The sequence below is a fragment of the Benincasa hispida genome, chromosome 9, assembly GCF_009727055.1.
Source record: "Benincasa hispida cultivar B227 chromosome 9, ASM972705v1, whole genome shotgun sequence".
NCBI lineage: Eukaryota > Viridiplantae > Streptophyta > Magnoliopsida > Cucurbitales > Cucurbitaceae > Benincasa > Benincasa hispida.
Genome location: NC_052357.1, coordinates 13,153,278 through 13,166,418, shown reverse-complemented (window position 1 = coordinate 13,166,418; position 13,141 = coordinate 13,153,278). Strand labels below are relative to the sequence as shown.

Sequence of the window (13,141 nt, the reverse complement as noted above, 5' to 3'; positions counted from 1 at the left end):
CGTCAATATATATTTTTTTAATCTATTTTCACATATCTATGAATTTAATATCGACATTTACATTATATTTAAAAAAAACATGAACCATGAAGAATATCTAACCAAATTTCACTAATGAAAATATTAATATAAATTAGAGACATTTCTAACCTATTTAAAAAGTGTGAACTATTTATTTTATTAAGTTATTAATTTTATGTTTTATAATTTTTCAAAAAATTTCAAAATTGAGATCTAACTTTTTAAACATTGATTAGATCACAAAAAGAATTAAAAAATTGAATAAAAGTTATTAATTGGGTCCTAAAAGAGAATTGACCATAGTTTTCTTTTTACTTTACAATCGAAATAATATCTTACAATTCAATGATTCAAATTTATGGAGAGGAAATAATATTGCAGGAGGTTTAAATACAGAACTAGTGATTACTTTAACATTATGTTAAATTATCGATTGACCAAAAAATTTAAGTTGATAAATTTAGACTGTGTTTAGATTGATTTTCTAAGTGCATAAAAAAATGTTTATAAATATTTAGAAAATCAATTCAAACAAGTCTTAAAAAAAATGACAATTTAAAGTTTAAAGAATAAGACAATATTGAAATCTTTTTTTTTATTTTTAGTTTGAATTATTTATTTATTTATTTTGAGCTCCTTTTTTAGTTTATCTGAACGGAATTTATACAAAAATATTTTATTTTTTTAAAAAAATTATACCTAAAGACCAAACCCTAATTTAATACGTAATTATAAGAATAAAATAAATATATTAATATCAAACTTCATAGTTCCATATATTGTTTATGAGTTGAACTATGAAATTTAATATATAAGCCACTCCAATTCATGAGAATGTCTGGCTAAGAATTCAATAATAAATTTTCATTGTTTTAAATATTTATATTAATAAATGACATTTAAAAAAAAAAAAATGAAACGCGTTATTTTAATAAAAATAATAAATAAGTAAAAACTATGTCAAAAAGCACGAGGGGCGGAGGATGACCATTTTGGTCAACGAAAATGTGATGTCACGGAGCAGATTCCATCTTAACGAATGGCATTTTACGTAATACATTTGAAAACCAAGGGCATTCATGAAATGTTAACCCGTTAAATATATGCACAGGTGGCTCAATGGGATATCGCTATTTTCTTCTTCTTCTTCGTTTCTTCAAACCTTGAACTGATAGTGGAGCTTCTTCAGTATAAGAATCATCAATCAAATTGCTTCAAAAATCTGTTCTGTATTCTCTGATTCAATCAACTTCTTCAGCCATAGAAGCGGCTTTTCTTTGAATTTTGCAAGTTTGTGAGGTGAGAAGATTGGAAATGGGTTGAAAATGATTATTATAGAATTGAAGTTTTTTATTATAGAATTGAAGTTTTTTCTTTCTGTTCTTGGATTATGCTCACTGGTGTTTTTTAATGCTCTATTTGCAGATTTTGGAGTTTGATTTGTTGAATTCATCTTATATCTCATCTGGGTTTCATCTGAAAACGGTTTTTGGGGATTGGAATTTTGTCGAACGTTTTAGGAGCATTATGAGTCTTCTTTACAGTACGAATTTCAAATTCTCTAACGGCGAAATGAAGAAATACCCTGATTTTATGGATTGCGATTCGACGAACAACCATCATTCTCAACAACAACACAATAATTCTGCTGGTCTTATGCGTTATTCCTCTGCTCCGACGTCTCTGTTTGCGAGTATTGTCGATGGAACAGATGGTTTTCATTCGAGCAACAATGGCGGTGGAAACCGTGAGGATTATCGCTTCATTAGATCTTCGAGTCCTGAGGTAGAGGTTATTTTGTCGAGGTTTATGGCGTCGTGTAATGGAAACTTTGATTCGGGATCTGGAGAGAGGACGGTGAAGCAAGAATCGGGGGAATCAGTTCAACAACAAAATGAGTTCTGTAATCAATCCTCTTCAATGGTTAATACGAGTTCGGTTAATTCTGCTGGTGGAGCTCAGATTGGGAACTCTTATGGTGTTATGAATTCGTCTGATTTTGATAATTCGATGCAATTGCAATTGGGTGCGAGGAATTGTTCTAATCTTTTCAGGCAAAGTAGCTCCCCTGCCGGGGTTTTCTCCCATTTTACTGCTGAAAATGGTAATATATCTTTACTTGAAATCCCTTTTTGTTTTTTGTTTTCTTCTTTCAAATTATAAGGGTGTTGCCTATATGGTTTTGTTAATCTGATTGATTAAAAATTTTCAGCTGCAATATTTGTGCAGTCCTTTGCTCCAAATCTGATTGATCCATCAAATGACAGTTAGTCGGTTGCTAGGTTTCATGTTTTTCTCTAGGCTTCGTTTTGATTGGAGACGCCTCAGTTTTCTGTAGGCTTTCCTTTTCTTTTGTATGTATTCTTTCATATTTATTGAATGAAAGTTGTGTTACTCATAAAAAAAAAGAAAAAAGAAAAAAAGAAAAAAAGAAATGTTGGAATATGGTTTTTGAGATTCTTTTGGTTTCCCTTTTGTGAGCAAAAAATGGATTGCTTCATCTTCTGGAAATACAGATGGTTGATTGTTGGAGGTTTGGAATGGAAAAGTGATCTTTTGTCTATGCCTCTTTTTTTGGGTAATAATGTGAAGAAATCCCATGTGCTTGGGTAAAGGGGTCGCTAAGAGGTCTAGGGGCTTTTCGCTTAACTTGTACTCTTTAAGAATATGTTCTTGTGGTCAAAACGAGCATAACTCAATTGGCGTATAATATATGTTAGTGACCAAGAAGTCTGTCGTTTGAATTCTCCCACCCTCTTTATACTAAAGCGGGAAAGAATCTGCCTATGTGAGAAATCGAGAAAAAGGCTGCTGAATGGGCTTGTGTCATCTGCTTTCTTGGCTTCTAGCAAGAGGGTTAAAGCTGAAATTGATAGTTTAGATCGGATTCTTTCAAGAATTAGATAGTTTAGATTGAATGGCTTGTTAGTTGAGTCACATTTTAACAGGACTCTTCCTCTTGTTGACTGCCAGGCAATACAACAAGCGAGGTCAAAAAGTTTGGGACTTGCAATAGAAAAGATGTAGATGCTGCTTATCCATCTACCCGGATTGGTAATCAGATGAACATATCTGGCCATTCTTTTGGCTCAAGCCATATGCCTCCAATTGCAGAAGAGGAGAATAAAAGCATAGGCATTGTAAGTAGCTCTCGTCATCGTCCACAGAAAGTGAACAGCGGCGATCAACTTCACACTGACGATTTCCTCAATAGTTCTTGGGATAACTCTGCAATGAGGGACATAAAACGAGGGAGAGATAACAATGGGCGTGTGCTTTCGACATCAATCGTGCTTGAAACTCAGGTACAAATTAGTGAATTCTTGTACCTCCCAAGTTTTTTCTGCTTTATAATGTGCTTTGAGATTTAGTTTGGCTTAACTTAACAATTCTTTGTTCTGCAGAATTCTGATTCTGGAAATAACATTCGTGGATTGGCTCATCATTTGAGTTTACCTATAAGTTTCAATAAGGATCCGGTGGAGAAGTTTTTGAGATTTCAAGATCCTGTTCCTCATCAAATTCGAGCGAAAAGAGGATGCGCCACACACCCACGAAGCATTGCAGAGCGGGTAGATCCTCTCTTCTTTCAATCAAACTCATTGTCCTTAACTGATTGATTAACTGTAATGTAACTCATCAAATTCTTGATCTCCGAATATTCGAATTATCAGATGAGAAGAACACGAATTAGTGAGAGAATGAAGAAACTGCAAGAGCTGTTTCCTGACTTGGACAAGGTAATTACCCTGAACCCTAGATAATAAATCTTGCTTACGTCACAGAGTTTTCAATGTTTAAAGACTAAAAGAGTTCGATCGGTCGATTGATCTTTTCTTGCAGACGACAAGCACAGCTGACATGCTAGAGTTGGCCATTGAATACATTAAAGGCCTGCAGAGACAGGTCAAGGTAACCTCCAAAGGCAACCTAAAGTTAATAAAATCACATGAAGATCCAACCAACACCTTTTACTCACAAGAAACTCTTTTCTTTTCGTGCAGACCCTCACAGATACGAAAGCGAAATGCACGTGCTTGTGCTCAAGTCAATAACAAGAAGCCAGAAAAAAAAAAAAAAAAGGCTACCCTATCTTTTAGCTTGATTTTGATCTGTACAGACCACAGCAATGTAAGGAACATGAAGATACAAGAAAGAACAACACAACATTGTCTACTTTGTTTAAAAGTTATAGGATTTTAGGAGATTGTATGTGTAATAGAAACTGTTTTAAGTTAAAAAGTTCAATGTAAGATCCAAATCATGGATCATTCATTCAACAAAATCCAATTGAATAGTTTGCTTTCTGGCATGTAAATGTGCTTGTTGCATCATCATATGCATAACTATAAGCCATTGGACAAGCTAACTTGAATGCTTTTGAATAAACCGTCGGCTTGCATGTCTGCGAGCTGCCGTATTCCCCAGTGCAGCAGTACTCCGGTTTGTCGAAAGCCAAGCATGCACTCTTACAAGCAACGACCGTACCATTCTTCTTCATCTCCAAACCACCAGGGCATTGTTGATTCAAATCCGACAGGCATTTCACCGTTTGACAAGCACTGGACCCCCCGTACGGGGTAATCGAAATCGGCATGTTATAGCCATCAACAAGGCTAACATCATAAAAATCTAAAGGACTGTCTAAGGTGAACTCTGCAAGTGTAGCAGGTGGGACACCTCCTGCCCCTGCGCATTTGAGTATGCCACCACAGTCGCCCGTTTCACAAGTCCCTTTCCCGGAGACATCGAAGGAACATCCACGTCTACCCCAGAATCGGCCTGACCATCCTGGAGGCGCATTGATCGTTACAGTCTCACCAGGCTTAAGCTGAAATCCACCATTCATCAGCTGAGGCTTCCCAGCTCCTGGTTGGATTCCTGGCCATATTATGTCGCTACATTTGTTCTCCAAAGTGAAAAGTGCAGCATTAGTGCCTGAAAAAGAAAACCATCAACACAGAGAAAGAAAGGAATAGTTAAGAATCGACCATCAAAAGATGAATAGAAAACATAAGGCAAAAGAGATTTATGTGGTTTCTCAACAGTATGTTAACTACATCCACGAACAAAGGGAGAACAATTTATTATTAGATAAAATAATTCAGAATATAGAGCAGAAACGTCTCTAGAGTGAGAGAGTTTATATAGTGCAACTCTCTAAAATAGGGTAAAAACATGAAAATATAAATATGCCAAATACAAATTCAACTTAGATTGTTCGAAGTGCCAAAAAATAAATTCAAAGCATTCCAACAAGAAAGTGAGAGAGATCTGTGTTTGTTACCCAAGAAAAAGCATAAAGGCAGAACGAAAAACAAGTAGAACTCCATGAGAGCAGAAAAATGGGAACTTTGAAGAGTTGTTTGAAGTAGCAGAAGATTATGAATATTGGGTTTTAAAGAAGGGAAAACAGACACAATTTTGTGACCCAGAAAATATGAGAATGGGGAAACAACAAATTCAACAACTTGTCACATGAGGATGAATTTCTTGGGCCTTAAGAAGTTACCAAAAAATATATGTTTGGCAAGTGACTGATAAAAAAAACAACTGGTCTTAAACTCACTTGTATTTGACTATGAAGCCAGAAAACAAAAAATATGGTAATTTCAGCATTTATGGGTATGGTTGAGCTTTTGACAAATCAGCAAAATAGAAATATTTCAATGGTTTAAAGCTCACTTACTACAATAAGAATCATGTGATAATGTGGGAAAATTTCCATCTTTTCACATGGTTGGGTGGCCAATTTTTATTTTAATTAGGGGAATAGGAATGTTATTAGTAAATAATTAGAGTATTAACGACATATCTCGACAATTAGTTAAGAATTTCTTAGGGAAGTTTGATAATAAATACAGCGAACTGGAAAGGAGGAAGATTAAACAATACTTTGGAAAGTGAATTTGAGCTTAAGAATATCGCAAGATTGGGAGGTTCTAAGAATTTTGAAGACTTAGTTTACCTCGTAATTCTATTGTAGTCTATCTTTCTATATATTCAGATTCTATCATAGTGGTAAAGTTAATGTCAATTAGTTCATTTTTCTAAGAATATAGGATTACAAAAGTGAGGATTAAAGATTTGATAGAAATTATCATATAAGTGAAATTATATACATTTTACCCTAATGTATTATACCAATAAATCATGATTCGTTTTATCCATTTATGTATTTAAGATATATATATATATATAAACAATTAACAAGATGAAAAAAAAAAAAACTCCCAAAATCCTGGTAGCACGGGCTATATATTCTCGTTTAATTCTAGTTATGGAATAAATGAAATTTCAATGCATGATTGATTAACTTTATGATACAAAAGCAAAACGTAGGACAAATAGAAACCGTTAAACTTTAAATAATCTTTGGATTCATCTTAAAGATCTTTATATTTATATTATAATTATTGAACTTAAACCTCCAACTTGAATACATGTCAATTACCACTAAATTATATCGATAAAATCCGATAAAATTTTATATTTATTTATTTTTCCAACTTCTTGAATATTTATAAGCTTGGTGTTCTTTTTGAAGAAAAATGGAGTGTTAATGTGTATCTATTTGTTTATTTCAAATGTTGGTGTTCTTTTTCTTTTTCCTTGTTTGTTTTTCCATGTTAGCCTTTCCTGATTCCATTTTTTCCTTTTCACTTTTGTTTTATCAAGTGAATTTCATTTTTTAAGATTCTTTTTCCTTAATTTTTCAATACAATTTCTTCTTTCCTTTAATTACATAATATATAACTATATACACTTCATTATACGTACATTTACAAATTACATTTTTTTTCAAAAATATACATCCATTTACATTATCACTCATAATCCTTTCGTATTCTTTTATAATGTTCAATTTTAACTTGTTTTGACTTTTATAATTTGATAAAGAATTTAAATGTATAAACAAATGTGAAAAGAAAAACAAACATAAAACTAAAAACAAAAAAGTTATTCAAATAGAGATTTAGCTATTTGGTTCTTCAGTTTAGGTTGAGTAAAGCTACGTAAATAAAAATACTAATTATTTTTTAAAGGTTACTATATCAAGATTATCTACTACAATTGTTAGAACTTTCAAGAAAAAAAAAATCGAAGAAAAAATATGGTAATGTTCAGCAATAATAATGATTAAGGTCAAGCTTTCCAAAATCACTCTATATACAAAATTTCATAATGTAAAACATCCCTAATAAAAGAAGATGGCAGATTTTCTCTCTTTTTTATGAGTTTAATAAGGGAAAAATTAAAGTAATATTGTTGTTTTAAAAATTATTTATAAAAATATTGTTGTTTTCAAATTATTTATAAAAATATTGTTTTTTTTTTAAGGTGTCGAGTCTTCAAAATTCGATGTTCATTGTGTTTTTTTTAAAAAAAATTTTCCATTAATTCGATTTCATTTTTTCTATTTTTTTTAATTTTCTGTTCGTTATTATTTGGTATATTCAACATTTTATTATTTTATTATTTTATTTAACTTAACTCTAAAAAGAACAAATAAAAAAAAAACAATCTCATAAAAATAAAAAAAGTGTAAATTAAAATATCTCATTTATATAAAAATAATTACAAAAATCAATGTGTCCCACAAGATGAACGTCGTCGATTTCGAGCTGGTTGTCGTCGTCGACTTCGAACTTGAGGTTGCTCTGGTCTCTTTGTAGGCGTTTCATAATATAAATATTCATTACGCTCTCTACGACCCTGACCATGTCCATGCACGTATGAAGGCGAAGATCCGCCTCTAAGTTATAATGTCCTAAACCAAATACTAACATAATAACTAACATAATCAATTTGACTCTGTGTCTGATTACAGGGGCAACTCTTTCACATTGTGGGCAACCTTCCAAATGCACTAAATTCGATAGTGATATTGCGATCGAGAACATCAAGTTCGTAGCTTGTGCATTCGGAATAGGGAATGACATAAACCTTATTTTATTTCTAACTGATTTGTTCTCATATCTACACTAAGTGAAATCCCAACCATTTTAATGTATTTGAACAATTCATTTATGCTAAAATCCCACTTGGTGGTTGATCATAGTCAACCCCATTAGTACCATCAATCATATTACCATTTGTAAACAACATAAATGCCAAACATTTGTCCGTCATTTTCTAAAAAAAAAACAAACAATACATTACTAATTGTTCTACTAATTATAAAACTTAAGCAAAAACAAATCACAATAAGAAATATATATAAGAAATATAAGAAATATATTTAAGAAATCACAAGGTAAACTTTTTAAAACTATTTTCAAACATAACAATAAATTAAACTTTTTATAACTATTTTTAAACATAACAACAAATTAAACTTTTAAATATCATAAGAAATATATACAAAAAATCACAATAATTTTATATTAAACTAAAAATATTAAAGTTTTTAAACTATAAACATCAACTTTTTAAACATAACAATGAGGTAAACTTTTTAAAACCATTTTTCCAAATTTAATAATAAAAATATATTAAAAAATCACAATAATTTTGTATTAAACTTTTTAAATTATAAACATCAACTTTTTAAACATAACAATAATATAAACTTTTTAAACCTATTTTTTCAAATTTAATATTAAAAAAAATATCATGAGAAATATATTAAAAAAATCACAATAATTTTGTATTAAACTAAAAACATTAAGGTTTATGAACATCAACTTTTTAAACATACAAATAAATTAAAATTTTTAAAACTATTTAAAGTTATATTTTCAAAGTTAATACTAAAATAATATATCATATGAAATATATTTTTAAAAATCATAATTTTGTATTAAACTAGAAATATTAAAGCTTAAACATCAACTTTTTAAACATAACAATAAACTATACTTAAATATAAAGAAAAAAAAAACAAAATATAAATAAGATTAACATGTTGGTATAACATAATATAAATAAGATAACACTAATAATAACTACTAAGATTAACACTAATAGAGAAAGAACTACTAACATCAATATGCAAATATTATTGAATTCAACAACTACTAAAAAATTAACATGATAGATCTACTAAATATATAAAAAAAAACTAGTAATAAATAAACAGTAAACTCACATATTTAATAGTGGTTTTATTTTTTTCTTCAAAATGACAATGGTCTCTTTTTCTCTGTTATCCGACAACAAAAACTATGAAAAAAAAATATTATGAGAATATGGATCTACAACAAAAACTATGACAAAAACAAAATATTATGAGAATATAAGAATTTTGTTAACGTTACCTATTTTTTGTTCTTTGTTTCCCAAATAGCAACAAAAACTATAAAAAGAATATAATAGTATGAGAATAGGAACAAAATTTACAGTTATTTAAAAAAAAAAATGAAATTTTGTATAGTAAAGGTACAAACCTCAGAATTTAATGGACGAATGTGGGAGAAGAAGAAGACTTGCCGATAAAGAAATGAAGAAGGCAGAAGCAAATTTGTAAAAGTTTTAATTAGGTTCGAAGAAGAAGGCGAAATGAAGAAATGAAGAAACGAAGAAATGAAGAAGGCAGAAGCAAATTTGTAAAAGTTTTAATTAGGTTCGAAGAAGAAGGCGAAATGAAGAAATGAAGAAACGAAGAAATGAAGAAGGCAGAAGCTATGATGTGGGAAATGAGAGAAGAGAATGAGGGGGTTAAAAGCTTAAGGGTTGAGTTTTGAAAACTCGACCCACGAGATTAAATTCGACACAGGGGGCGTTGGAAAATTCAAGACCGATGGGACGAGACTGGGATGAGGACTTGACGACCCTGACGACGGACGACTAACGATTCCAGAATCTCTGCAGCGTGCAACTTTGGAGGTCGATGGTTGAATGCTCGACATGCATTTTATTTGGTATTTTTGTTGGTCGAGGGTTCAACCCTCGACCTCTTCTTTAATTTGTATTGTTGGTCGAGGGTTAATTTTTGTTAGTTGAGAGTAACCCTCGACCTCTTTTTTATTTTTTGTACATTGAACGTTCAACCTTCGACATCTTCTTTAAGTCGAAGGTTGAACCATTGACACAATATTTTCTAAAACCTCCCGCCCTCGAAAACTCCAAAACAACCCTAAATCTCTAAATACTTTCAAAACAACAATATTTTCCTAAATTTTTTTCCTAACCACAATATTAGAAAAAAAAAAAACACTCCTTTAATAGGACCAAGGAATTTGAACCTTTTATTATTTATTTATTTTTTAAGGAGAAATTTGAAACTTTTATATGGAAAGAATTAATTGATGTCTAATCAATTAAGTCATACTCTAGCAAAATTCATCTCTATACAAAATAATTTCATATCAATAATTGGTTTTACATACTAAAAAAATTATAACTCCCAAGTGAGAGCGGTTAGATTTAGCTATTTTTTATGGTTGAAAAAATAGATTCAAATAATTATACTATCATTTGAAAAAATAGTAAGATATTCATTTTTGTATTACACATTAATTAAATTTTAATTTTTCTATATTATAGCCTACCAAATCCTCCCTATTTGTTTTTATACATTTATAGATATCGTATCACATGTTGAACTTATCGATTATGCGAGATTTAGATGAAGCAACAAACCTTTCTAGACGAGCTTATTGACGGTCCCTTATTTTGAAGAACTATCAACTCTCCAATAAGTAGTCATTATTTACTTCTTTCTTTTGTTGTTCACCAATCTTTCTTCAACAACATATTAAAATTACAATGTAATTAACTAATGAATAATGATTTTAAAAAAACCATTATTTGCTTCATTCTTTTGTTGCTCTTTTGTTATTTGCTTCTTTCTTTTCCTTTCACAACGTGTAATACCGTTTTAATAAACCTCTATTAAGGGAGAATGAAATTAAGTTGTATAGAATCATATCATTTTTACAAGGTATAATATCATTATTTGCTTCTTTCTTTTCTTTTTACGATTTTTAATTAGCATAAAAAATCTTTCTTTTGAAATTTCACTCTACTCAAATTTTCCATTTATCCTTTTCTTCTTCTTATTTTGTTTATTTTAATGTTAATATTATTTTCAAATACGACTTTATCTAAAATTTTTGTTTTTCCTATTTAATTATTTTTTTTATTTTTCTATTTAAACTTTTGTTAAGCTAGTATTGTGTTTATTATTTATAATTTTAAATTAAGTATGGTCCGTCTACTTTTTTTTTTTTTTTAAGCATTTATATAGAACTTCAGTTCTAGATTATAAATACACAATAATTATGTTCACATATGTCGTTGTCATATAGTAGTTAGTATTATTTAATGATCACAATACCTATTCGTAGTATGTTCCAATTAGTATACTACGAGAAAACAATCACAATCGGGAGAGGTTTGATCCATTTTATATATTAAATTTTTATCTTTTAATGGATTTCTTTTTTCCAATTTATGTTATCTAACTTTACCATTTAATTAAGATTTGGTGAGTTAATTACAACCCTATTTAGAGGATTTTTTTTTTGTTAGCGTCAACAAATTTGAGTATTTTTTTTAAAAAAAAAGAGAATGTAATCTATTGAAGATGAGGATATTTATGGATTCACAAATTATTAGTTAATTATTTATTTAATCATTTTGCTATTTTAAAATCTATAATCAATTTGCCATATCTTTAAATGAAATTTAAAAATTTGTCACCCAACAAAAAGTTGGAAGAGCTATTAACATTTGAGTTTAGCCCTTGAAATGTGCAATGGCATGGTTGACCCAATTGGACATGTTATCCAATTAGAAACAGAAGACTTTGGGCCATACTTTTAGGTATTAATATTGGGCCACCTCTCGAAGTGGCCCACTAGAACTTAAATTTTTGTTTTATCAGTCATTATACTCTTAAAAAAATTAATAAAGTCTTAGTTTGTGTCATGAAACTAGAATATGATAATAACAATACAAAAGAAATGGAGAGAGTAAAAGAGAGAGCACTTTATTCTCAATTGTGAATAGTGTGTTTCTAAAGGTTTACACAAATAGAAGAGATGTAGAGTCTAATGGCTATTTAAGAGAGAGAATAAGAATAAGTTAGTCGGAATAATATATAAATATGAAAATTTAATTAAATACTTCAATATTTATAACAGTTTGACAATTATTTGGGTTTTTAGAAAAAAAAAATTACTTGTTTTTTCTCATAACGAATTTTATCTTTCGTAAAAGAAGCTTTTTGAAATTTTCAGTCAAATTTAAAAGACTACCATTTTTTTGTAATGACCATTTTGTCCTTATATATACCCTTTGTATCAAACCGTTTTTTAATTTCACAAGACACCTCATCAATAAATAGACATATCTTTGGAATCATTATAATATAAGGAGGAGCCTATTGGAAGAGAAATGAGATCCTCTTCAAATATCTTCTATCTTAAGCCTCAAATTTTCTAAAAAGAAATATGAAAACTTAAGTACCATCTTTCTTTTACTGGGTGTGGTGGCAATCTCAAATGAGTAATCGTCTCTACCTTAAGTATTTTCTACGAGGCGCATCATGCCATTGGATCGGCAAACCCAATCACCTTACATTTTTGTGATAAACGGTTAGTTTTTGTTTTTTTTTAATGTTGAATTAGTATTTGCCTTTTGGGTTTTTGGACTTTGGAGGGATTCTATTTAGTTTTTTTTTTTAAATGTTTTACACTTATTGAAGATTTAAGGGACAATCACCATTTTTACAAAATATTTTGATCAATACTACTACTTTTAAATATTTTGATCATATGTTGCACTTTTTTTTAAAATTGGTTTCCGCAAGGAACATCAAGTCATTTTGTGGATTCCAATCACATTTTCTTTGTTAAATAGTTAGTTTTCCCCCCTTTTTCTAGGTTGATTGATTTTTTTTTGGAAGAAATGTTGAATTGATTTTTGTCTTTAGATTTTGATTTTTTTTTAATTTTAATTTTTTGACTTTGGAAAAATTTGATCTAGTGATTATTTATTTATTTATTTTGATCACATATAAGAGATTTAAGGGGCAATCTACACTTCTACAAACCTTCACAACAACCTTTTTCTTATAAATTTTGATATAGAAATTTATGATGTTTCTAATTCATTTGGAGGGATTTTATTTATTTATTTTGTTCACATATTAGAGATTTAAGGGGCAATCTAC

The 13,141-nt window shown here is 29.7% G+C and overlaps 2 protein-coding genes across 2 annotated transcripts; one reads left to right on the top strand and one right to left on the bottom strand.

The window, feature by feature from the left end:
- Window positions 1-1,148: 1,148 nt before the first annotated feature.
- LOC120086312 (transcription factor bHLH130-like) lies at window positions 1,149-4,142 on the top strand. Its single transcript, XM_039042887.1, has 7 exons — window positions 1,149-1,320; window positions 1,447-2,125; window positions 2,995-3,326; window positions 3,426-3,593; window positions 3,696-3,761; window positions 3,865-3,933; window positions 4,026-4,142. Exons 2-7 carry the CDS (start codon window positions 1,549-1,551, stop codon window positions 4,074-4,076), a joined length of 1,263 nt encoding a protein of 420 aa, XP_038898815.1. The 5' UTR covers window positions 1,149-1,320; window positions 1,447-1,548; the 3' UTR covers window positions 4,077-4,142.
- A 48-nt stretch (window positions 4,143-4,190) lies between these two features.
- LOC120086313 (pathogenesis-related thaumatin-like protein 3.5) lies at window positions 4,191-5,584 on the bottom strand. The gene is made up of 2 exons (XM_039042888.1): window positions 5,309-5,584; window positions 4,191-4,959 (listed from the first exon to the last, which is right to left on the bottom strand). Exons 1-2 carry the CDS (start codon window positions 5,352-5,354, stop codon window positions 4,298-4,300), a joined length of 708 nt encoding a protein of 235 aa, XP_038898816.1. The 5' UTR covers window positions 5,355-5,584; the 3' UTR covers window positions 4,191-4,297.
- Between the last annotated feature and the right edge of the window lie 7,557 nt (window positions 5,585-13,141).